Below are 27081 nucleotides of genomic sequence, written 5' to 3'. Positions count from 1 at the left end.
GTTAAATGCTAAAGGCTCCTCCACCTAGCTCACAGTACAATCCTCAACAACAAATGGCCAACCCACAGGAGGCACACAGAGCACATCCTTCCATCTCAAACACCACCAGAGCTGCTTTCAGTGCACCACAACTGTGGCCATGCCATCAGCAAAAAGGTCAGAACTGTTCAAACACCTCACTGCAAATGAGCTCAGCCCAGCAGGAGCAGATGTGTTAATGCATCCTCAAACTGAAGCTGTTACAGGTTCAGGATTGTTTCAGGGCATGTGTGGCTTGTTCATGTCCTGTCACCTCATGTTCATGGCTCCTGGCCCACCAGAAAGAGAAACCATCCTCCTCCTCAGCTCCCTCAGCTGTCACTGCTGCCTCCTCTCTGTCTCCACTCCCATACGGTCTCTGATCTCTCCCTATCTCTGCCAACTTCCAAAGGCAGCCAGATCTGCCACACAAATCATTCTTGGGTGGCTCAGTAGCAAAGCAGTTAAAGAGAATCCCCCCAGACTGTTCAGTCAGTGCAGCCCCTTCCCTGCACTTCTCAGTGACCCAAGGAAAATGACAGGAGGGCAGCTCCACCACGGCCAAGGTGAATTGGAAAGTGCAGCAGGAGCACAACAGGTCAGGAGAGGCAAGGCCATGGAGCCAGGCTGGCACAAACCTCAGCCACAGCAGCTTCCACTGCAGTTTTGCTGCCACAGGTGTTACCCAGGGCCACAGGCTGCTTCCCAGAGATCCAGACACCAACACCCTGTGGATAACACGAGCTCCAGGTGACCCAGGCCGAGTTTGCAGCCCTGCACACAATCTCTCCCCTTCCCCTGTGAGCCTACAGTGTCCCTCAGGCAGGACAGTGGCCACGGGCTCCCTTCCTTCTCCAGAGCAGCAGAGGGACACAGCTCCCTGCAGGAGGGCTCACACCTGCCCAGCACCAGAGAGATGAGACAAGAGGAACAGATTTAGACCAAAAGCAGTGGACATTTATTCCTCGTTTGTGCAAGAGTGTCAAGATGCATTTGGGAATGGCTGGGACAGACCCTGTGGCTGGAGAGCCAGCGGCTCCAGCCTCTCCTGCCCGATGGCTTGGGTTACAATTCTACTAAGAGGAGATAAACTTGCAGACTCACCTACTGTCACACCAACGATGCTGGCAAATACACTTGTATACAAAGAAAAGTTTCAAACTACATTGTTTTTTCACTAGATTCAAGTGAAGACTTTGTTCCAAAAAAAAAAAAAAAGAAAAAAAAAAAGACACATACAAGTACAATTTAAAACTGTATGAACATTTGCAAATGTTTAGTGCAAAGTAATTATGTAAAAGCTACATTTTATGAAAGTTTGTGCTGATGTGTTTGGTAGGTTTTTTTCTTTTTTTTACCCTTTTACATCCATTTTTTTAGTTACATAAGGTTTCACTTACCTACAGTACATATGCATTGTGTTAGGTCCCATGCAAGTGGGAGTAATACCATCAGGCTTTGTAAAATGTCACTCTGATTCGCATTTAGTAAACTGCTTATTTGGTTTAACAGTCAAGTTCCTGGCACACTACACATCCTGATTTCATCTAAGTGCTCAAGCTCCTGTTTGCCTCTTCAGGTGCCTTGTGTGATGCAAACCAAACTGCTTCATGACTTCAGCCCAAAAAGTTTTTTTTTTTTAGAGAAATCCACCGTTAGTTTAAGCCTGTAACAAACTGCTCTGAAAATTAAAAGCCTATTCACACAAAGTTATATGTAATGACTGTAGTAATCAGTTTATTACACAGATTAATTCATTCTTGAACGTACAAGCTCCAGGGGAGCAGTTGGGTCTTTAAATACACACAAGTTTTCTGTCATATGGATTTTTTTTTTACCCTTACATCCAGAAAGACCTAAGCAGTTAAAAAACTTAAGAAAAAATAAGAGCTATTAGCTAGGTATTAACTGAGAAACCACATACAAACCAAAAAAAGTATGAAGGGAGGGAGAGAGTTGAAACAAATCAACATCACTTGATGCACTAATAGCTCCAATCCATTTAAATGGTGACCGGTTAAACTTAGACCTTAAACACAGGATGTGGGTACAGTTTCTCATTGGTCATAACATTTACCTAAGGTGTAGGTCCTTCAGAATAAAATGAATACAGAAACAGCTTCAAGTTCTTCACCTTGCTTTTCATAACTGTTATGAGTTTAAAAGGATTCCACTTAAAATCCTTCACGGATCAGCAACACTGTCCCTAGAAAATCTGAAAGCCACCAGAACTCTCCCCATTCCTTCCCATTTGATTTCCCAATTTAACTCAGCAAGGAATGCTTTTAGGCTCACAAAGTTATGACTGAAGAACCAGCTTTTCACACACACACTTCTCTGCTAGGAGTCAATGTTGGTACGGGGAAATACAGTATTTCTAGTTTGTTGTTCCAAGTATGTACAACACGCAGCACTGCTGTATCAGGTAAACATGTGCACAGGGGAAGATGAGGCGTGGGCTCATAGAAAGCAGTCAAATGGAAATCAAAAGGACTTTCTCTTTCAGAGTTCCCCTATCTTTATTTGTAGAGGTTATCCAATAATTTCTTTAATTACATCGCATACTTCTGAGTCCATTCCCGAGCTATTCTGTTGTACCTGTATGTATAAAAAGAGGATTTATTTAACATGGCATCTGCACAGTATTTCAGCTCCAGTACTCTAGTCTATACATGGCATGAAATCACAGCACTATCATCAGTTTGTAAAATTCAAGTGCAAAATTAAACGTTAAGCAAACAAGGGAAACAAAAAAGTCCACAGTGCTTCATGGAAAAGAAATACCTGGTGGTATTTACAACAGGAATGTGAGATCTTTGTGACTGGAGACACAAAATGGAGCCACAACAGGGCTGAGGGGAAAGGATTTTCAGGAAGGCTTTATCTGTGCCTCCCCCAGCCCCATCTGCTGTGTCCCTGGGGAAACTCTTGCTGTAGGGTTTCACTTGGTCATTCTGGAAAACAGATTAACATGTTCCCCCATCTCCTGCTTCCCTGCAAAGTTAAGCCTGCCATCAACTCATCTGCTAAACCCCAACAGCCATCTCTTCCTACACATTTGGCTATTTTGATGGCTGTCAGGACACAATGATTTATCCATCACAATCTTTTTATTCTAAAGGCACAACATAATTCACTTCCCAAGAAATCTGTAGCTTTTGCACCCAAATACTCTTTACAGCCAGAGGAAGCTGAGGATACTTGTGTAAACAAAGCAGTTGTGTGATTAAGTGCACTGCTGAAAGCTTCTCTCTGACAACAGAAGGCAAGTTTTTCATGTTCCACAGAATTTGCAGAGTGGACAGCCTGAAGATCCCTATAGTTATGTACACCAAGTTGGTTTGGTGTTGGAATTCAGTCTGTAGACAATGTTCTTTAGCTTAAACAATCTGACAACCCACTCCTAACTCTCTCCTTCATATCACTGCTTAGAGACTTCCCAAGGAGCAAGTCCTTCTGTTTAAACCCAAAATTTATTTCCCTATTTTGGTAAAAAACAGGAAGGATTTCTGCACACTTAGAAGTGCAGATAATCATTGTTGATTGTATATCCAAATATGTGCTGCTGGTCTTGCAGCTCTCAAAACCAGGATACATAAACTTCTCTAACACTGTTCCTCAAGTGTTCTATGCAGTAGAAAATGCAAATCTGTGGATTATTTTCCCTTCCCTGCTCAGGTCTGGAAGGGAACAGTGAGGTAGGAAGTCTTTACAACACTCATCTGTTAAAGTGCTTGTTAGCACTGAAATTTCTCTGGAAATATGCTTGCTGGAGAGTCCTCCTGCCCCACTTCTACACCACTGGTTCTTCCCTTGTGTTGTAGAGTGAAGGTAAAGCAGGGAGTTTGTTATTTCTTTGTATGACTCCAGAGCTGCCATGGAATATTCTCCCGTTGGAGTAACTTGCTCTCCCTCTGGTGGTTACATGGGATTAAAGCAGCTCAGACAGTGGTTAAAAAAACAAAACAACAAAATCTCTAAAGACCACAGAGCTGTGATGTGCCTTTTTTCACTCTCCTCTCAGTTCCCCTCCACTGTGTAAGTGTGGATCCTGCCCTGACAAATCCCATGGCTTTGGTTTCCATACTCACTTTTCTCTATCTGTTTTGTAGATCCGTGCAATCTCAGGCACTAAAGGATCATCTGGATTGGGATCACACAACAGAGAACAGATGGACAAAAGTACTAAGGAGAGAAAAGAGACACTGAATTAGTTCCAGGACAGCTGAGGACACCTGCACCAGTCAGCCCATGCACTTCCTTCCCCTCCAGCCAGTAGCATCAGCATTTATTTAAGTTTGTCAGGAGCACCAACCTCAGGTAATTCAGCTGAGGGATTTTGAACAAATTCCTTTTACCAGTGAACTACACAACTTTCCACAAGCACAGTATCACAGTGAGTAACCTCCTGGATAGGTCTGTCCAGCAGCAGCCTTATATCACAAGGCAGAAGTGTTGTCCCTGAGCCTTTATCTGAGAGTCCTCTGGGAAAACATCCTTGCTTTTGCACCTGAAATGCAACAGTTCCCTAAAGCAGCCACCTCACTGTTGGGTGACCTGGAGAAGCATTAATCAAAAACAGCAGACCAGTCCAGCTGAAATGAAGGAATCAAGGGCTGTTCACAGCTACTTAAGAAGCACAGAATGGTTTGGGATGGGAGGGACCTTGAAACTCATCTTGTTCAAACCCCTGCCATGGGCAGGGGTACCTTCTAGCAGCACAGGTTGCTCCAAGCCCCATCCAACCTGGGCCTGAAGATCTGTTTCAAAATAAGCTGGTCTTGCAGTGAATTGAGAGGCTTAATTATTTTCCAAGCATAAAGAAAGCTGAGATGGATTTAGTGTAGAACAGCATCCAAAATGACCCAAGAATGGCCAGCTCCTTGCAACTCAATGGATCACAGAGCCCCAGAATGTGAGTGTTTCACTATAAATACAGAGGGGATGTATCCCAGAAGGCAGAGTGACAACCCTCACCCATACAAGGAGCCAGGACACTGCTGCAAAGCCACAAATAGCACTTGGACATTCCTACACTCACTGCACAGGAGAAGGCAGGAAGTTCTAAGCAAACATATTGGGACAACACTACACCAGGCATGGCAGGGACATCTTGCCCCACTCCTGAAAATGCCAAACATTCCCTTCTCTCAGCCTGTTTGGATCAAACAGTGCCACTCCATATGTCCCTTCACCAATTGCAGCAAAGCAGTTGTCACAGTGCAGCCTCCAGGCAAGGTGCAGATGACAAGAGTGAGGAGTTTGAAGACACTAAACACCAATCTGCTCCAACTCCCATCACTTGCAGGAGGCAGAGCTATCTATGAAAAATGAAAGGAAACAGCATGCAGCCCACAAAAACAACAAAGGCTCTAAGATAGGTTAAAAGGGCCACAAAACAGAGATCACAGAATGGCTTGGCAGGCCCTTGAAAGTTCATTTCATTCCACCCCCCTGCCATGGCAGGGACACCTTCCACCAGCCCAGGGTGCTCCAAGCCCTGTCCAGCCTGGCCTCAAGCACTTCCAGGGATGGGGCAGCCACAGCTGCTCTGGGCACCCTGTGCCAGGGCCTCAGCACCCTCCAGGGAGGAGATGGAAACAGGTCTGATCCTCAGCTTTTTTTCAAGTGGGACAAGAGTGAAAACTTCCCTTAAGTGTGAACTGCACAAGTTGCTCAGTGTTGTGAGCACCAAGAACCCACTTGGTTCAGTTTTCCCACCTGTTTCTGTAGGCCCTTCATTAAAGAATTACCAATTCCCAGCTCCCAGCTTCTAAACCAAGTTTGATAATAAACCAGTCTTGGTTTGGGAGAACATATTTCTGCTTCTAGAAAAAGGAGCAAACCTCTTCTCCCTTTCCCCAGTTTTTCACAGTGCACTTGTGAGAGTGAAGAGTTTCATGATTCTCCACCATCAGCTGACAGAGGGCTGATGTACTGAGCTCCCTCTCAGCTCAGAGTGTGCAGGAGCTCTGCAGAAGCCACTGCTGCTGTCCTGCTGTCCCTCAGCAAGGCAGCACCCTCAGCACCTGTAGCACAAATCCAGCACCAGCTCTTTTCCCCCATAAATCAAGTGAAGGCCATGTAAGTCACCAATGGGAACATCTCTGCCACCCCACACTGCTCAGTCAGTGCAGTTTGAACACAGCTGTTTCTCCAGCAGTTTTCCTGTAGCTCATTTCTTTCTGTCAGACTCCACTGCTCTGGTCAGTGAAGTTTTCTTCAGCTGTAGGATTGCAAGGCAGCTCCAATCTGTCCCCTGCCTCCACCAGAAGAGGCAGGAAATTCAATCAAAACTTTTCTGGTCAACTGTTGTAACTACTCCCTCAAGTTTTATCTCATCACAGTCCTTTCAAACCCCAAGGACTTTTCTGAGCAGTGGCTCAGCCTTCATCAGCAGAACCACACTGCACTGCTCTCTGCCCACCCTCACACCCTTCTCCTAACACTCAGCAGTTCACTTTTCAGTACCACCCCAAAAACACTGAATAAAAAGGGACACAATCATTTGGCTTCAAGCTGGACTGCCACATTCAGCTGCTTTGATTTATTTTTCTAAGTCTTCATTATTCCAAATTATTCTCATTGCACTCACTCTTGCTGGTGACTTCACATCATTCACCTTTTATCTGTACAGCCTCAGCAAAAAAAAGCATTTTTAACTAAACTGATTAATTTTCATACCCTGCTGAACCCAGCTATTTGTCCAAAATTAATTCTGCAAGTTTCTCCCAAGGCTTTCCACTAGAACACTGCACATGTTTTTAGACCAACATACAGAAAAATTCCTTGGAAAAGGCACCACCTCAAAAGTTTCAAGTGCAAAGGTAAAGGGGAAACAACCCTTGCAGATGTCAGCTGTGTACCAGAGTTCTTTGATGCATCAGATAATGAGTTAAACCATGGAATAAGAGACTCACCAGGCCCCCTCCCTCTGCAATCAAGCATTACTGCAGTGAATTCCACAGCAAAACCTTGACATTTTCTAGTCAAATGACTACAACATTACTATCAGACAGTAAAAAGAGAATTCTCCAAAAATCTGGAGCCACAGAATGAGGTTGGATAATTACCCAAGGCAGGTAAGTGACACTTCACACCTGAACATGCTGCATGGCCATGGGCAAAGCATTATCAGCTTGGCAGAATCCCTTCAAGTCCCTCACTGGCAGGGATGTACCTCAAGTGTGCCCTCTTTGAATTCAAGCCTGGATTCTTCTCAGTAATGGCAAAATAAATTTTCCTTGCCATTGACTCAGGGGATTCATCCCTTGAAATAACTCTGTACAGAATTATTTCTCATAACTCTTAGCTGTCAGAGCTGTCCAGCCACTAAGCAACTTAAACCACTGTCACTTTTAAGCTCCTTTTCACTTGGAAATTGGTTTTGCTTTGTTTTATTTCACCAACCAGGCAGCCTACTGACCTCCAACCCTTCAACTGCACTTCCCATCTATCTCTGCAGCCAACAGAGAGAATTTAGAATTTACTCTTCCTGCTGCCTTGGACTGGCACAGACTCCTCAACACCAAGGAGCTGGGAGAACCAAACTCAAACTCATCAAGCAGAAGGGCTGCTAACAAAGTGCTTCTGGAAAATGGACTCAGCTTCCCCACAGAGCAATGACAGAAATGCATTCTCATCAGGCACAATGATCACTGAACACTTAAGACTGCTTGAATAAAATGCAAAACAAGCCCAGCAGTGTAACACTGCACAACTGAGATCCAGGTTCCCTCTGCAAGACTTTCCTTACAAAGCATGTAACACTGAAATTCATGGGCAATCTTTCTCTGGGCAGAAAATCACGCCACTGACAGCTTGTTAACATGACCAGCTCCATTTCTCCACTGCACAGTCCACCTCAGCAGCTGCCCTGCTGTGCTCTCACACCAAGGTCAGCCCACCACCCTCCATGGGAACTGCACCTTCCTGGCTCTGCCCCACCTCCCACTGAGCAGATGTGGATGCAAATTCCACAGGTAAATGTTGTGGCTGGGTTTCCTGTGCTAGTCAGGACAATCCATGGTGTCAGCTCTCCACAGGTCCTTCCAGCAGTGCAGAACACAATTTAAAGCCCATTTGGCTACTGGAACATCCAAATTTAAGTATGTTAAAGCTTCTGGAACTCAGAGGTGAAGACACTCTTAAAAGCAGCTGATCCTCATCTTCCAAAAACAAACCCCAAATCGCTGACTTTGTCTGCAAAGCCTGGCTGGTCTGACACCCACCACTCCAGTCACAATCCTGCTACTTAAGTCCAACTGGAATTTCAAACAAACTTGCTCCAGTAAAGCACTCATCCATGGGGCACTTCAGAGTAAGGAAGAGCAGCTGAGGAGCCATGGAATCTCCAGCTGAATTCACAGAAGGGAGATAAATGGCACTTGAATTTCCAAAGTAATGAACTCCCCAGAAGAAACAGCTGGTGTGTTCTGATCCAAATGCTGTTTGGTGCAGTTACTGCCCTCCAAAAGGAGTCAGTTTAGAATCCATCTAGGAGTAAAGATCCATCTCTAAGCAGGCACAGAGACTGCACCAACAAAGTGTTTGTTACAGCACCAAGAGGGTGCTGAGATGGTTGCTGTGCATGCCAGGCTGTCAGGACAGCAGGTGACACTCAGCTCTCCAGCCTGGCTGCAGTCACACCCCAGTGCCAGGAGCACCTGACCATGGGGAAGCTCAGGCAGTGAGACAGAGCAGGTGGATAAAACAGGGAAGCATCAATTCCTGGCCATCAGGAGTTCACAGCACAGGCAGCAGTCCATCCCTCCTGCTCTGTCCTGGGGAATGACAAACACAGTGCCAGGGCTTTCCAAGGAAAGTGATTTGTGCCCTCCTGGAGAGCAGGCCATGGGCTCTGGCAGCCAGCACTGTGCTTCTGGCCCAGCCCAGTTTGGGAGTGTAAAAGCAACCATTTGTCAGCTCAGGTTTGACTGAGCCTGGTAGGCTGGGAGACACCTCTGCCAGCAGAAATGGGATCTTTGGACATGCCAGGCTGCTGAGGAATTCTTAATTCCATTCTGAAGGGTTTATCCAGGTGCTTATCCTGCTTCTCTCACCAGCAAGGGCTCCTTTGTTCATCACCAGCCTGGCAGCCTCCACATCAAATTCACTGCTACTTCCATCTCTGCTCCTTACAGGAGTCAGGTTTTTTCCTAATTTTGGGGAATGTTCTCTTACACAATCACTGTTTTTGACTTTCAGGCCCCAAATCCTTAAAACTTGAGATGGGTAGTTGTCAAAGCTTTATCAGTACTGACAGATGTTGAGCTTGCAGCATTGAGCACTGGGAACACCACTGAGCAACAGGTTCAAATGCCTGGCTCCTGACAGGCAAGATGCATCCACATAAATGAAAGAAACTCTGGCCTCTGCTTGAGTTAAATCCTGTTTCTTAACCACAACCCCATTTCCAACTCCTCCAGCCATCTTCCCCAGCCTTACAGGAAGTGTACCTTTAATCTGAGCAGTTTAAACTTCTGCCTTCAAAGCAACTTGCATTCCTGCTAAGTCAGTTCAACAATTTCTGGTGACAAAAGAAGAAAAGTTAAGCATTGCCAAGTGTATCCCAGACTGGTTGAGGCTGGAAGGGACCTCTGGAGATGATCTTGTCTCAAGCAGAGCCACCTAAGACAGGCTGTCCATGACAATGTCCAGGGGTTTTGGTGTCTCTCTGAGGTGGGACAGCCCACAGCCTCCCAAGGCAAGCTGTGCTGGTGCTCAGCATCCTCACAATAAAACTAAATCAAGTGTTTCCTGCTGTTCAGAGACCCTCCTGTGCTTCAGCTTGTGCCCAGTGCCTCTTGTCCTGTCACTGGGCACCACTGAGAAGAGTCTGGCTCTGACATCCTCCCCTCAAGTATTTACAGACACTGCTAAGATCCCCCTGAATCTCTTCTCCAGGCTGAAGAGCCCCAGCTCTCAGCCTGTCCTCACAAGGGGAGTTGCCCCAGTCCCTCCATGGCAATCCTGGCCCCTCACTGGGCTCTCTCCAGTACATCCACACTGGGCAATGCTCCAGGCACAGCTTCAGCAGCACCAACAGAGGGACAGGATCACTGCTGGCACCACTCCTAGCACAGCCCTCTCTGCAGCAAGGCCAGCTCCTGGGAAGCTGCACAAGTGGCTCAGTTACACTTGTGAGAGTTGAAACATCAAAGTGGGCATCTCCCTCAGAGCCCCATGGAGACTGACCCCTGCTCTGTGACAAAGCCACCTCAGTTATGTGGGTAAAGCTGCAATGGGCAAACTAAAAGCCAAGATGATCAGAACCCAACTTCCTGATTCTGAAAATGCCACTGTGAGTGTCCAATTCAATCTCTCAGTGATTGCTTCCAGCAAGTCTCAGTGAAGTGATTCATGAAGAGCAACATCAGAGAAATCCTCACTGCACCAGGCATGGAGGTCTGGAGCTTCAGTGGGAGCTGAAGTCCTGCATGAATGAGGCTGAGTTACCACTGCCCTCCCAGGCAGGGCACACTCACACAGGCCCCATGATTTATTCCTTACAAAGCATGGGGACAAGTGGGACAAGACAGCAAATCAGTCCAACCTTTACTGCACAAGTGCTTCAGTTCAGGATTAACTCTTGCACAGCACTTGCCAAATTCAAGAGAAAGAGTGTTTCTCCCCCTCACCAAAATGGCTGAGAATAGCTGTAATAATGTTAAAGCACTTCATATTCTCCTGTTTCAGGCAATAGGGATTCTTATTTATGCAGATTTGGAGATAATGTTTTTAATTTAAGCCTACACATTCTGCCTAAGCCTTGGAGTTCAAATTACCCACCACGGTGTGGTTAAGACTGTATTTTGAGGTTATTTATTCTCCAGTATGTATTCTTGAGGGAACACTGAGTTCAGAATTACTAATATAAGCAAGTCAGCTGTTGTACTGAGACAGTCACTGCTGTTCTCCCAAGTTTCAACAATTGTAGGAGGGACAGAACAAAACCCCAAAATGCCAATCACCTCTATCATAACCACAATTTTTATTAAATTGCTTACAGAGGGCTGGCTCCAGAGTGTGAGGAGCCAAGCCCTCTACCTTTACCCCTGAACTGGAATGATTAAGTAGCACTGATATGATTTTTCAGGCTTCCCACCAGAAAGTGGCACTTTTAACCCACAGGAAGTCAGTGCACAGCCCTTCCCCTCTCTCCTTGCAGGTTAAGGTGAAAAACATCTTCATGTACCACACATGAACTGTGAGCTGCTGACAGTGCTGCCTCCCAGCTGCCTCAGGAGGAAGCTGTGCACAATAAGCTCTTTCCTACAAGGACTGTTTCTACTCTTCCCAGATTTCTCAATCAGTAAGAAATACATTTTTTCATAGCTGTGCTCTCTGCTTACAGATTTTAAATTCAAACAGCTTGCTCCCAGTAGCATCCAATTTAAAGAGTGGCACAATTTAGGAAATACTCTCAGAAATCTACACTACAAATAATGAATTGATGCTTTGGAAGAAGTATGAGCTTAATGCTGAATGTTCTAAGTCTTATTATTCACCTCAAATTACCTAAATCCAACAATTTTTTCTGCTAACAACACATTCATTCTTTGATAAGGCTGATGAGTTACTAGAAAGCTGGAACATCCCTGAAGTCTGTCACAACACCCTCTAATCTGACTGAACACAAGATTTCAACCCCAAAAGACCCAAATTGCCTTTGTGGACTTCATTTCCATTTGTTCAAGATGGGAACACTTCCCCTAAGTATCAGCTCTCTGCTTCTGAAGTCTGCCTTTTGACAGGGCATCCTGTGATTCTGAGGCAAATATTCCTATAAAGCCACCCCTAGGAATTGGCTTTGTTGTTTTAATTCCTTCAGTAAATGCAGCCCAGGGGAGCTGGGAGAAGGTTTTCCCCCAGGTTAGAGCAGTGTGGATGTTGTGCTGTGTGCAGCAGTGTGGGCATTCAGCTGAACTGCTCAGCAATGAGAAGATCAGCACTCAGAGCCCCTAAACCACGAGGGAGAAGGGCACTGGAAGGGGCAGGGGCATAGAACAGCCACCCTGAGCCCATGGCTTATTGCAGCTGAGTCACAAGGATATAGTCTGAAAAGGATAAGACAAAAAAAGAGTTCAAAGCAGAAGACAGAGGGAGATTGAGATGTTAAAGCATATTGCAAATGTATTTGGGCAGTAAAATTAACACTAGGATGTATTTTCTGAGTGATTAAAACTGACAGCCTGGAGCAGCCTCTTAAATTCTTGCCCCATCTTCTCTCAATTGTCCTAATTCCAATCTATCTTCCAGTATTTTCAATCATGCTGTCTATCACCCCACCACCCATCTGGTCACTTTAGATTCCCTAAAACAATACAGCATTTTCTCCAGTTAAGCAGCAATTAAATCAAACCAGACCAGACATCAGTGCTTGGGGCTAATTTGGTGCTTCTGAGAGCAGCCAGGACTGACTGAGAGCACTTGTAAGGAAACTGCAGCAACCTGACAATCATTTCTTCTTCATTGACACCATTTTTTCAGTTCTTTCAAGACTTTGAGCCTTGTGCCCAAGCAGATTCACTTCTGCCAAGAGACAAGGAGTAACTGCTTTGGCTTTCCATCTGCTTCTGCAAATGCCTTTAGGTGGTCAGAGAAGGTGGGAACTTCTGTGGGCTCAGGGAAAGGCTGACAGTGCTGATGTCCAAGGGATGCACCAGGATCACCTGTCTGAACCACAAAGTGCCTGGGAACATCACATGTAGCTGGAGAGAAGGACAGGCAACAGGAGAGCAGGGACACTGTGAAGGACAATGTAATCAATGTGATAACTGCAGCATTTGATTACAAGGACAGAGCGAAGCTGCAGAACAGAAGGGTCAAGACATGATCATGCACAGGGTAGACTCCAGATATTCCTAAATAGCCATGGCTACACCTACAAGCTTGATCTAGTTTGTAAATCTACAGTTTCAATAACAAAAAAAAAACCAGCCTGAGTCTTCTTTCAAGATGTTTAAAGCCTCCTATTTATATTAAATATGAATCCTGCTTTACCAGGAAAAGGCTAAATTCCAGTGCCCCACAAGCTAACACAGTTCACAGGAACCAAGATGCTCTTAGCTAATTATTTTAGATTGTTCATTCTAGGCAAGTTTTAAACCATGTTTCAGTAGTCCACACTGGAAGTTCTGTTAAAAAATTACCAACATGGAGTTCTGATGCTCCCTTGAAATTATTTTTAATATGACAAAGAATTAGCAACTTTTTAAAAGCCACAGCTGCTCCCTTGCATATTTTACTCTGGGCATATCTCGAACATTAAAGTCTTTCACTGTCACACACTAGGTTTTATTTTATATCCATTTATATCTATTTTGAGCTGAAGTGTAGTATGTACTCAGTGTAGTAAGACTTATCTGATCCACTGGCAAAGCTGAGGAGTCTCCCCATGGGCACAGGGAATCTGGATGTGCTGAGCATGCCATGCTCCATGGAGAGTCACAGGACAGTGCTCACAGAAATGGTGGATTCCAGCAGGAATGCAGCAGTTTTGTTTTTATATCCCAAATCAGTACTTGATTTTAGCAGAGTAAAATGAAATAAGCATTGGAGGTACCTTTTGAAATAGTTAGTGCTGGGGACCACTGTGATCGTAGAATATCAAGACAAATGCTGCCATTACTGTTAATATTTGGATGATAGATTCTTGTTGTAAATGCAACCTGCAGAAGAAGGAAAATTTCAGTGTAGGCTCACAAATATACATCACACCACATGGTAAAGGGCAGATTTATGGCAGAAGCCACTCACCTTAGGTGGTTTGAAGGGATAATCTGTCGGGAAGTGAATTGTCAAGAAAAATACTCCACCTTGATAGGGACTGTCGTTCTGTTAATGAAAAAGAATCATTGCAGCTTGAGGAGTTTCTACAAGCCCACCAGTCAAAAAAGCCATGAACATCAATTCTCTCATACTTACTGGTCCCATTATTGTAGCTTGCCAATGGAACACTGAAAAAGAGAGAGATTTACTTCAGTTTGGAGAAGCTCAAGTAATGATCTACTTTCTTCTAGACAAAGCAGCACAGAAAAGAAAAGTCTATTTTAAAAACAAAGCCTAGTGAAAGGCTGCAGGGAAGTGAGCCAAGGAATTAAAGAGATACAGAGTGAAGTCCTCACTCCAGGACTCCTGTGGTACCACACACATGTCCTGCAAAAATCCCATGACAATAAAAATCTACAACTTTTCAGGCTCAAAACTAAGTTTAAACTTTGTAATTTCTGATGAATCACAATCCATGACTGCCCTGTTCAAGCCAGCTCCAAGATGAACTCACAGCTGCTCTCCTGCTCAGACTGTGACACACAGAGGGGAAGCCCAGGCTCTGTGTGAATCAAACCAGTGGTGTCCTCACAACATTCAAGCATCATCTCCACAAAGGCCCCAAGATTTCACTAAAGCTGCAGAAAGAACTGTCCTAAGAGAATGCAGGAATGATAGTCTGCCCCATCCTTGGAGCAGGTTGTGCCAGGACACACTCCAGGTTCAATGGACAGAAGTTAATCCTCACTTGTATGCATGTGCCCAGGAGAAGTTTCACCTGCTAACACAGGATCTGTGAAGAATGTGGCTGTGCTGGCAAGGAAAACAGTGAAAGCTGATCAGTCTACAGGAGGCACAGTGGGGAGCTCTCAGGGTTCCTGTGTCTCCACAGGCTTCAGTGCCTGTGCAAAGAGCACCAGCCTAGGAAATTATTTGTGAATTAGACTATGGAAGCTTCCCTGAGCATGGATGTCACCTGCACAGCACCTTCAGAGCTGGGAGTTGCAGATGAAGCCAGGCAAGAAGGGAGTCTCCAGGAGAGGAGCTGAAGGCACGTGGCAGTGTCTGTGCCTCAGTGGCACCTGGTGGCCCCAGCTGTCAGGACTGCCTGGCCAAAAGCAGGAGTGGTACTACCTGTTCTCATCCAGCACAGGCAGCTTTTAATTACACATGGTACAGGCACTACAGCTCAGAATGATCTCATACAAGGAAGGAGGAAAAAAGCAGAGTGGGAGTAGCTCTGCAAGGCCAGGGGAGAAGACTGTTGGGTTGGAACAGGTTTGTTTTAATCTACTCCTACATTTCTATAGGAATGTGTAACTTTCTATACACTTCAGCACTGCTGAGTAGATCAGAAATGATTCACAAAGACTTTAGCAGCTCATTTTTTCCTTTTAAAAAGGATACCTGAGCTTAGAGTTCTCAGCTCTAACAGAGAGAGAGGATTTCACTAGTTAAACATTCACTCTCTCAGGAGCCTGGCTTTGGGAAACTCTGCATCCAATGAAGAATTAGGAAACCAAGACAGCAGCTCACATGTAGCATTCACCCATCTTCAAGGGGTTCAGTTTCCCAGGAGCCCTCTGTCACCTGCAGCAGGACAGGGAGAAACATGGAGGAGAGGACAAAGGGGCAGCAGAAATCCCACAGGGGATTGCAGCCAATCCCAACAAAACCAGTAGAAATCTCACAGGTCCTGATGAGATTCACTGTGGTTGCTCTGCAGATCACCACTGAAAAGAGAACCTCAACCAACTATTTTCTTAAACCAAACAAAACCCCAGAAATAAAAAAATATCCACAGGCAATCTCAACTTCTGGAAACCTAAAAGGGAGCTTTGGGTTTCCTCCCACTCAATGCCCACCCCAGATGTGGCTGCTTGTTTAACCTAAGCTTTAAATCCTGGTAACATCCAGGACAAGTCTGGTGAATGCAGAGATGGATTTGTCACACAGAACTCACTCCAATTGATTCTTTGCTTTGCAGTCAGCCAAACAGAGGTGTTTACAAAGGCAGGGGCTGTTTGCTATCACTGGGTAAGCACAGGTACATGTTGGAAAAGGCTGAGCCACTGGAGGCACACCATCATCCAGCCCCCAGCACATTTCCAAAACACAGGCCAGAGGTGGGTGGAAGAAAGCTAAAACCACATTGCCAGCAAAATCCCATTCCCACAGACAAGGCAGAACAGCCCTTCACTTGCTGAGGTCCAAGAACCCCAGGGATGAGAAGCTCAGAGCTGGGGACAGTTTGTATCAGCTGGAACAGCCACAGGACAGCACTGTGCCAGCACAGCATGTCCTGAACTCTGGGAAATGTTGTTCTGACAAGGCAGCTGCAGCAGACCTGGAGCACAGGGACCTGGGAGAAGGCACCTTTCTGTTGCTGCCACTGCTATCCCCTTACACACATCCCAACTGTGGCTCTCAAGAACAAAAGGCTTTCATTAGAGGTCTTTCAGAAAGGTGGCACCAGGAGAACTGAATAGTACTTTACAGCTTTCTGTATCAGTAGTAACTTTCCATTCTCAGCCTTCACCAACTTCAGTTACCACCTCCTCTGCCAGACAATCCTCATCACCTTTGATAAGGCTTTGGAGAACACTAAGTGGTTTATCATGGCACAAATCACACTTGCTAATTTAAGGGAATAAAAGCCTCTGACTGGCTCCTCATCTTAGTCATTTCTTGTCTATGAAACTACAAACCTCTTTGAAATACTATTTGGAAAACAGAAATAGGTTGTGAAGTAACTACTGTTAAACACCCTCAAAACCAAGCTGGGCTTCCACTCATCTGAAAGAGCTGCTGAACAGGAACATTCCCACTAATTTCAGTATTTTCACCCTCAGGTTTCAAGTGCCTTTTTTTAAAATGTAGCCCTACATTTCTACAGGAATGTGTAACTTTCTGTACACTTCAGCACTGCTGAGTAGCTCAGAAATTATTCAGAAAGATCTTGGCAGCATTTTTTCATTTTAGAAAGGATTCCTGAGAGCTCTCAGCACAGACAAGGAGGGTTTCCCTGCTTCCCTCTCTCAGGAGCATGGATGCTTTGCTGACATCACTTGTCAGACCACAGTGCACAGCAAACTCAGTGTGTGCTGTTCAGGGGGCACTGCAGGCACAGCTGCCAAGGGTTCTCTAGGAGCCTTTTCCACTGGCAGAGCTGCTACAGGAGAGAATGTGAGCACAGAACAGAGCAACAACTCCCAGTCACACCCCAGACCTGAACAGGAAGGCCAAGAAGATTGTCTGAGGCTGCCCCTTACACAGCAGCTGGCAGGACATGCTATTTGAGCCCAGTTTCCAGACACCATGTACAGTTCAGGTATCTGAGTTCAGAAGGCTGTGGGCAGCTGCTTGCTGGTTTGACCACAGATCTGCTGAGGTTTTCTAACACCATCCCCCATGAGAATTCCAGAACAGTTAATTTAAAAGACATAATTTAAGATGTGCATTGAGTTGCCCAATCAATAGAGTGGGAATAACACCACAAGGAAGGTGTAGGAGATACAGAAGAGCAACAAATCTAAGATCAGGAGGTGGAGTATTATCTGGTACTCTAAAAGAAACAGAAGGATTCTCCTTGCAGAGGAACTGGGCATCCCATTTCAGAAGGCAAAGGAGGAACATGGCAGAGGGCAGGCAGGTGCTTGTGAGAGCAGATACTCACTGTCATCCCCGACAGGCCCTGCTGAACACTGTGCTGGAGGATCACGTGCCAGGTCGTTCAACTCCTAAAAAACAGGAAGAGTTTGTTTCACTTCATTTCAAAAACAACCATGTCATTGCTCAAAGGCTGCTAGGGGCACTCTGGCAGCACCACAGAAATAATAACCAGGACTCTGGGAAGTCAAGTTGTGTCTTAAACCCAGGAGACAGAGCTGGCAGAGGCCTCAGTGACCTGTCCAGCCTCAGAGCCCTGAGTCACAGCAGTCCTCAGGTCTGCCTGCACTGGCCCCAAGCATTGCCAAGGTTCTGCATCTTCCACCAGCCCAGGTCACTGAGAGATAACATGGCCTCAATCCAACAACTCTCAGTGTCAGCCTTATTTTATTCCCTCAGCTGTAACAGTTCCAGCGATCCAGTTTATCACCCCCACAGCCAGCCTGCAGCACACACAGCTCCCATAACCTGGGGCTGTTTCACCTCCACATGTGCACACCAGTGACCATGGCTGGAATGGAATAAACACAAGGCCTGCCATAGCCACACCTCACTGAAATCCCCCACTTTTCAGTGCCTGTGTCAGTCAAATTCTCCTCTGAAGAAATCCTATGATGAATCTGAACAGGGTGAGTAACTCACACCACACCTGAACTATACTATTTTGCTTCAAATTCAGCATAGAGTTACTGTTACCAGTAATTCACACCAGCCATTTGCTCAGGAAGTGGATGTTTGGTGGAAAGTGCAAACAGAGTAAAACTTTGAAGTCAAACTTTACCTGCTCCATTTCTGGCTCAGTCACTGACCTGCTTTGCATGGTAGGCCTGAACACATCACCATTTTTGTCTGTGAACTCAGTCTAGAAAGCTGAACACACACCAGATAAGGACTACAACTATTATCTAGTGCTCAGGAAACACTCCCATGCTGTCTCTGGTCCTCTGTGTGTTCAGCTTTTCACCTCCCAGAACAGTCCAAACTGGAGTCTCCAAACCAGGCTTTTGGCAGACAAAACATGTAAGTACAATGATTAAGACAAGCTGATTGCAGGAATGGAAGAAAATTTGCCATCTAATGGCCTTTTGTTATTCACAGGCAGTGATTAAGCTTTTGAACAGATGATCTCAGGGAGTTGCAGCTTCTACTTCCCAGGAACTGGGAGGCCACCACTAACCAAACCCACAAGGCACAAATGCTGCCTCACATCACACACTGAAGTCTCTGGATTTCCCTCTCCAGATGCAGAGCCCCAAAAAACCTCACAGGTTTGGGGTTTGCCCTCAGCAGCTTCCAGAGAGCCCTGCTGGAAGCATCCTTAACTTGACACCACACTATGGAAGCTTTTCCAGTGCTCCTGCTGGGCTTTTTCCACTTGGTGTTCAGCATGGACATGGACAGGAACAGACACTGAGCACACAGCACCTGCTGGAGAACCTTCTCCCTCCTGGAGGGGGAGAGAGCAGCTCCAAGTGTCCTCCAAAGGCACAAAGCTCTTTGGAGTGGCTTCATCACCACCAGGGCAGCACAGGAATGTGCAGAAACCTCCACACACCTTCCTCGGGGGCACAATAGTCATGGCCACCAACAATGAACTGAGTCTACACACAACAGGCAGAAAACCTTTAAAAAAGCAATGACAGCAATGTACCTACTCTGTCTAAAGGTGTGTGGAGTACAGTCCATTTCCAAACAACACTGGACTCTGATTTTCAGGAAAAAAACTATTTAATGCTATTATATTCAAAACCACAAACACACAACTGAAAAATATACTCCTTACCATTTCTCATCCCATTTTATGCATCAATCCTATACATCCACATGACCCAGATGGTACAACTTTAAAAATCCATGGTTTCCATGCATGACCACAATGCATGGATGACATTTATGAACACACAATGTGCACCTTCCCTGCCATAAAAGAGAAATAGTTACAAACATGAGCTTGGGCACACATTTTACCAGTTACTAGAATAGACAGCTCCAGAGCTGCCCTGACACTCCCCCTACATCCTGCTGCCCAAATGCAGCAACCACTTCAAGCTGCACATAACAGAGGGACCACAAGGTAACTCCCCAAGAGCCACAGAAGCAGCAGTGAAGGTCAGATAGCAGCAGTTTCTCATCAAAATACTACTATCAAAATCCTCTACATATTCAGTTCCAGGGAGATTTCTGAGTTTTCTGAAGCCCTGGGTATTACCTCAGTAGAAAGTGATGACTTACAACAACCACTTGTACCACTTGTCTCAGTGACAAGGTGGCATTTCAGGTTCTGCTCCATAAATTCATAGAGTGAAACATCACAGATTAAAAGGTCTATGTAAAAAGCAGTGTGTAAGTTCCTTGTGCTTAAAAAAGTATTGCACCAACTCTCAATTCAAGCTCCTGCAGCACAAAACTTCCCAAATTTTGTAGAACAGCTTGGAGAATGAGTTCAGCTCCTCCCCTTCACCCCTCAAGACTCTGGAGTGCGGGCACCAGCTGCTTGTGCCTCAGATAAGCCATGGCATGCCCTTCCAGCTGCTCTAAGACTCCCTGAACACCTGCAGGGTTCAGGAGCAGCTCATGACTGGCAGCACAGAGAGGGGCACTCACAGTTGTACAGTGCCAGGCCCCTGTGCCAGAGGCTGCTCTGCCTTCTGCAGGCTCCTGGGCAGCTCCTGAGGTATCGTGAGCACGATACCAGAGCCAGCAAGGTCCTGCCTTCCAGCTGCTGCTGAGGGACTCTGAGAACCAGCTGCTTTCTGTAACTCTGAACAAATGACCTGGAGTTCCATAAAACTGGAACTCATAACACAGGGAGGATTCAGTTACAGTTTGGTGTCATCTACAACCTGAATGCACTGGATCCCAAGCTGCCAAGCCCACTGTTTTCCCCTGTGAAGTTTTGCTGGTCCTTGATCAAGACTAACCTTGACCACACTGATACTAAACCAAAACTTGAAAAAAGCCATAGCAGTTTCCACTCCAGACAGTTTTTGATCCTTAAGCACATGCAGGTTTTGCTTCAGGAATTTACAAGCAGCCTTTAGATCAAGTTCCAGTTTGAGTTACTCAGCTCCCAGGGCTGCCTCACCCTGAGTTGGCTTTCCAGCTGAAGGCATCTTACAGAATTTTAAGTTTCTGTCATCTCCCCTAAGGAAAATACCCCTGGGGCTGGGCCCACTGGATCCTACCATTAACCTGACCCATCTCACAACTCTTAATGAGTCCTTTAGCAAAAATGAGGAAGTGGAAGAACATCACAAAACAAGGTTCAAGGTGTCCTGCCTGAAGGCCAAGCTGAACAAAACTACCATTAAATCCACACAGGAGATACCAGAAAAGCTACAAAAATCTCACAAGAAACTGACATTTAGGCTCCAAAACCCAATTTAATTATGATCTTAAGTTCCCAACATGGGAACATAGGCCAATCCCTACTCAGGGGGTTGCAGGAAAGCATTGTAAGGAAGATGGAATGTAGCTGTGCTTCCCAAGCCATGACAGGCATCAGCTGCCAGCGAGCCTGGAGGCTCCCAGGTTCAGCAGGGCCACCAGGCTGGCTCAGCCCCACACACCCTCAGCCCATCCCTCCTCCTGCTCTGCTTCCAGGAGTGGTACAGGGCCTTTAAACCATACCTCAATGCAGGCATCCACAACCTGCACAAGAAGCTTTCAAAAACCTCAACATAAATGGTTTAAGTCTTATAAGTTTAACCCTGCACATGTTTCAAGTTATAATTATCAACTCCAAAGATGTTTGTTAGTGAAGTTCCAATTTACTCCTCTAGACAACAATCCCTCCCCAACACACTCCTGGTAAAACCTGCTCTGGCCAAAAGATAAGACTGGTTTTAAGGATTAAGTTAATGCTAATACAGCCTTCAGTGAGAATAACCAACATAACTGGCAACATCAAGAAGCCAATCAGGCAAGTAAAAAGCCAGTATGCTTTTAAAGTTTTTTTTTAATTTTACTAAGCCTTGGGATACAGCAGAGCTCCTCAAATGCACTCCAACACACTGTATGTATTCCTCTGGATTATCCAAAGTCCTCTTAGCTTGAACTCCATGGGCTTTCCACTCTGCTCCATTCTGAGCTGCTTTCACATTGTACTCTACTGAGAGAGACCCCATTAGCTTGATTGTAAACTTAATTTCTGCCTCAGGTTGCTGCTGGAAGTGAAATAAGGTTTTCATTTGCCTTTAGCAAGTTTATTTTCCTGAAGCCCCTGAACCCTCCAGCAACAGGCAGGGTAGGAGATGTTACAAAATCCTGACTTATGTAACCAAAAAGGAACTCGTAGCCACTTTAGCCATGAATTGTTCCCAGTTCCCAACAGAGTAAAGCCAAGCAATGGGAATGAGGGCCAAAGTCGAATTGATCACACCCTGCCTCACCTCAGGAGCACAGCACAGAGGAGCTGCCAGCTGCCTGGGCAGGGCAGCAGGGTGGGAAGGGCCTGTGCCCCTTCCCTGGGCCAGCAGCACCTCCCTGCCAGGTGCCAGAGCTGTGCCAGAGGCATTCCCTCAGCTCTGCCCTCCACCTGCCCAGCAGCCCTGGGCACGAGGCAGTGTCACCACATGCACCAAGGTCACACCAACAATTCCCTGCAGGGTCCATAGGTGCTCTCCCACCCACAGGGCTGTCATCCCAGAGTATCTGCCACTACAAATCACTGAAGCATTTTAATCCTTTCAACAAAAACTGCTTTTGCAATGCTTAAAGCTGCTCAGATCCCCCAACTCTGACTCCTCACAAGACTCTGCCTGAGAAATCATGAAACACAGCTACAGCCAAAGTACATGTTATAAACAAGCGCTGATCTAACTGTCACCTTTCTTTTTTTATTTTTTTTTTCCAAAGCCTGAACAGGAAGAAGACCAAAGCAATGTGTAACTTCCTCCTGGTGTAGAATGTGAGTATCAAAACACCTCTCTAGTTACCAGAAGCTGCACAGCATTCTCTGTACACAAGCTCTCCAACACAGATGGGCTGTGCTGGCAGCTCCGCGCTCGCAGCGAGGGGCCCAGCGGAAGAACCCAGTTGCTCCCACTGGCTGCTGAACAGAACTGGCAGCACAGAAATGGCACCAGCACAGCCCAGCACAGGTACACAGACCCAGCTCTGCCCACCAAGGCTGCTCTGCACCCTTTCCTCACACATCCCACCCACAGGCACTGCTCCTTTGGGCAGAATGATGCCTGAGCATCTCTGGACTGCAGGACTACAGCTACACAGAACAGCACTGTGGAATTCAGTTGAACTTCCTATTTTTTGTGCCTGTACATTATAAGCACTAGTAATCCCCAATTCCTGTAATACAGAAAGTGTTTTACTTGAGCAGGGCTGGAGCACAGCTGCTGCTTTCCCTTCCCCCTCACCCGCCCATCACACAGGGGAACCCTGCAAGACAATGAGCCAACCTTTTCCTTGCTTTCCATTCAAAGAACTCCAAACGGTGCCCTAGTTATCCACTTAGAGGTATTGCATTCCCTAAAGATCAGCAACACAGATGGGCATGTGCCTGAACCCAAAGGGTTTTGGCTTAAACCTTAAAATGGAAGGCACTCCTGTACATCCCTGCCATCCTGCCCTTGCATTGCTTCACACTGCTTTTAAATAAAATCTAAATACCAATTCAATTACTGGACAGGAAGGACTCACCCTGGCAGTATTGCTTACACTTCTCACAAGGAAAGATTTCAAGTTTCAGACCCATGATCCAATAAAAGCACCCAAACAAGAATTTGGAGCCTCAGTGCCCAAAATACTGTGGTGAGTAACACAGGCAGCAATCTGAGAGCAGGTCTCACTCAGCCTGAGCTCTTTTGGAGCATCTGCTCAGAGAGCAGCTGCTGCTGTGTGCACACATGTTACCCCAGCCCGAGCCTCTGCACAATCCCCAGAGCAACTGTGCCACCAGTGACAGACTGGGACAGGCCCTGCAGGCTCCTGGGCTGCCTCACACGCCAGCAGCAACTCAGGCTCGCTGCTGGTTCTGCCCCCTCCCAGCCGAGTTCAACATCCCAGAGGCCATTTCAGGTAACACTGTATCAAACCTTCACTCTTGGGATTTGCTCCTCTCCAAGTTCTCAGCCCTGTGTTATCCGAGGACACAAAAATTTGGACAAAAATCTCATGGAAAGCCTTTGTGGTTTAGTAAAAACCCCAACTGCCAAGAGCAAGAGCCAGTGGGCAGACTGAGCTGTGCACACTGATATACCATGACTGATAACACCCTTATAAAAAAGCCAAAGCAGCACTTTTCTCTGCCATCGTGTCTCTGTGCTCCAGTCCACTGGGATTATTCCTACTCAATCCACACTCTGCAGGCTTCTGCTTCTGCCACAAGCTGCAGCAGCAAAGGTCAGAAGCTGGCTGTCCCCTCATTATGGTGACAGGGACGGCCATGCACCCTCGCAGAGCCCACAACAAGGCGGAGATGATGATGGGAGCGCTCTGCAGGGGGTTTAAAATAGCCCGAGAGCGTAAACAGCCAGCCATGATCACCGAGGCACTCACACCGAGACACCCACAGCAGCTCCCAGGGCTCCCTCAGCTGCAGCTTCACACCCATCCAACTTCCCAAGCAGCTGGGCTGCTACAACAGCACATTTATTTCCCTCCCCACACTGTTTGTGGAAATGCTGCCTCCAGCCCCAGCATCTCCCTCTCCTCCACAGCCACCACACTCACTACGCTGAAACTCCCTTTGCAGAGCTCACACAGAACTGCTTTGGCGATGCTCTTGCTACTTCCCAAGGCTTTGAAGACTCTCACAGCCCTACACAGTCCCCATTATCTCTCAGGGTTCTTTATTTTTGAAAAGCAGCATGAGGAGTCAGTCCACAAGCACCCAACGTTAACAAAGACTCCACACATCCAGCTCTCCTCCTGTCACAAACCAGCCTGGAAATGCAAGTGCTCTCAGATCCTGACTCCTGACCTCAGCATGCACTGAACTACAACCAGGCAGCTTTCCTGACTTACCTCACCCAAGATTCACCCTCCCCACATAGCCCTGCACTGCCTATGTGTGCCCAGCCCCCCACAGCCACATTTACCCTGTTCAGCATCCACTACTGTCTCCCAGGCCTATGAACCCTCTGCTGAGGAGTAAGAGCTCTTCCAAAGCACCTGTAGGCACACAAACACCCTGAAGAGTCCTCACAATGCCCTGAGGACCCCTAAAGTAAGAGACAGAACACTTGCAGAGAAGCAAGACTCAGCTGGAACACAATTTCCTTATGTAACTCACTACCAGATCCAGAGCTGGAAAATGCAACAGTCTAAAATCACACTCCAAACACTACCTATTCCACAAGCACAAATAAGGCTTCAAGCTCTCTTCCATTTTCTTCTCCACCTGAGCTTTAACCTGATCAGTAGAACACATGAAGCTTCACAAAGCCTCCAAGGTAACCTACAACCAAAGCAGAGATGTTAACACAGACCCAACGCTACACACAAAACCAGACAGGGCTACAGAGTGAGCTGTGAGGTGGTGGGTTTACAGCTGGTTTTAGGTAAAAAATAATTTACATGGGGACCAAGAGGAGAAACACTATGGAAGGGCTGTTTGCTACACCTGAACCTTGTACAGACTCCAAACTGACAGCTACACGTTTTGTAGGGAAAAGGATACGAACTCCCTGCCTGAGTCACCAAGGTAATACCAGTGGACTGCAATTACCATCGAGGGCTTTCTTCCTGGTAAAAGACACTGATGATCAAGCAAACATTGTCCTAAGCCGGCCATGGGCTGGGCAGCAGTGTTTTTCCAAAAAGCCAGGACACGGAGCACGGCGCAGCTCCCGCTCCAGGAGAAGGCAAGCTCGCAGCTTTCCCTACAAGCCTGCGGGATGACTCAGGCTGTAGAACAGCGCTGGCTCCATTAAAAGAGCACAGCACGCTGCTGTGTGACAGCTTTACTGCGCTCAGCTGCCCGGCACCGCGATCCTTGTCGCTGCCGGAGGAGGTAAAGGAGCCCTTGGCCACGGGGCTCCGAGCGGAGCCACGCCGGAACTTGCAGCGCGGGCCACGCTGCGCTCCTCGGGGCGCCTTCCTCCGGCCGGGCCGGGCCGGGCCCCCGCGGAGCCGCAGCAGCTGCCGGGGCCGCCACCGCCGGCCCGGCCCCGCCGCCGGCGCCCCCTCGCGGCCCCGGCCCGGGGGCCACGTTGCTCCGGAGGGGCCCGGCCCCGGTGTAGCCCCGCGGGCAGGCCCGGCCCGGCCCCCCTCGAACAAAGCGGCCGCGGCCCCCGGGAGCGGCCCCAGCGCTGCCGCCCGGCCCGAGCCCCGCGGGGGGGAACCCGGGCGGGCCCGGCCCGGCTCGGCCTGCCCGCCCCCCCCCACTGCAGGCCCGGGGCCGGGCCGGGTTATATAAGGCGAACGGGCCGGGGGGAGCGGGGCCGTGCGGGGCCGGGCCGGTTCGGCCCTTACCTTGTGGATTCTCTTCAGCGCCATTGTGTGCGCGAGGCGGCGGCAGGAGGGGCGCGGGCGGAGGGAGGGGGCGGCCCGCGGGACTATTTGCGAGGGGAGGGGGGGAGGAGGAGGAGCGCGGAGGTGGCGGCTGCGCGGGGAGGGGACGGGGAGGGACGAAGCGAGCGGAGGGGCGGGAGAGGACCGGGGCCCCCCGGGGCGGCGGGGCCGGGGCCTGGCCGATGTCGGGCGGTGGCGGCCGCGGGCTCAGCGCTGCCGCAGCTCCTCCGTTCCCTCCGCCGCCGCTGCTTTATGCGCTGCCGCCGCTGCTTTATGCGCTGCCTCCGCGCCGTCCGCAGCGGATCACTCCGCCGCGCCGCCGCCGCCGCTGCCCCCGGGCACCGCTCCGGTTCCCGGGGCGGAGACACCGCCGTGGCGGGGAGGGGAAGGAAGGGAGAGGCCGGGACAGGAGCGGCGGGAGGAGGAGGAGGAGCGGGAGGGGAAGGAGAGGGCGGGGAGCTGCGGGGACTATTTGTCGTGCCGGCCGCCGTGCGGAACTCTCCAGAAGGGGGAGGGGGAGCGCGCGGAAGGATACGGCGGCGGCGTGAGAGCGCGCGCGCGCGAGGCGGCCGCCGCGGCGCGTGACGCCACAGCGCGTTCTCTCGCGAGAAGATGGGACGGGAAAAAGTCCCGGCCGGGCCGGGCCCGAGACTGAGGGGACGGGACCGGCCTGAGGGGACGGGGCCGGCCTGAGACCCCGCCAGCCCCGGCCCCGGCTGGAGTTCTCCACCCTCGGCCCCTTGTGGAGCTGCCTGTCCCATCGCGGAGGCCCCCAGGCCCTGTCCCGGGCAGGCCCGGAGCGCACTGGGGGCAGTCAGAGTCCCCCAGTGAGGGGCTGCAGCCGTGACTGGCTTGTCCTGATGGAGCCTCTGGGCCTTGGGTGGCCCTGGGAAGCACAACTCACGTTAAATGGCACTGAAACACCGCTGGTGACAAAGTGTCCCTGCTCCTTCCTGGGCCCAGGTGGGGTGAGGGTCCCTGGTGCTGCCTCTGTTCTCATACTGATTTTGCTGCCAGTCTTCTGCGAGACTTCAGCATTTCTGGAGGCTGTGACACAGAGTGTATTTTGAATTAATTTCTTCTCCCTCCACATTCGTTACAGAGAAAATAAACCAAAAATTGATTAAAATGGCTCTCTGAGTGGGTTTG

The 27081-nt window shown here is 48.1% G+C and overlaps 1 protein-coding gene across 2 annotated transcripts; it reads right to left on the bottom strand.

Annotated features, from left to right (window-relative positions):
* Positions 1 to 1584: 1584 nt before the first annotated feature.
* On the bottom strand, positions 1585 to 26196 carry UBE2D2 (ubiquitin conjugating enzyme E2 D2). Of its 2 annotated transcripts, none has more exons than XM_074552517.1 (7): positions 25894 to 26196; positions 17468 to 17531; positions 13948 to 13979; positions 13780 to 13857; positions 13586 to 13691; positions 4110 to 4203; positions 1585 to 2616 (listed from the first exon to the last, which is right to left on the bottom strand). In XM_074552517.1, exons 1-7 carry the CDS (start codon positions 25915 to 25917, stop codon positions 2571 to 2573), a joined length of 444 nt encoding a protein of 147 aa, XP_074408618.1. In that variant the 5' UTR covers positions 25918 to 26196; the 3' UTR covers positions 1585 to 2570. The 2 variants fall into 2 exon arrangements, with proteins under 2 accessions (XP_074408618.1, XP_074408617.1); XM_074552516.1 differs by lacking the exon at positions 25894 to 26196 and adding an exon at positions 25148 to 25300.
* Between the last annotated feature and the right edge of the window lie 885 nt (positions 26197 to 27081).

The sequence above is a fragment of the Zonotrichia albicollis genome, chromosome 15, assembly GCF_047830755.1.
Source record: "Zonotrichia albicollis isolate bZonAlb1 chromosome 15, bZonAlb1.hap1, whole genome shotgun sequence".
NCBI classification, from domain to species: Eukaryota; Metazoa; Chordata; class Aves; order Passeriformes; family Passerellidae; genus Zonotrichia; species Zonotrichia albicollis.
The sequence above is the reverse complement of the archived record's forward strand: the minus strand, read 5'-3'. Positions and strand labels throughout refer to the sequence as shown.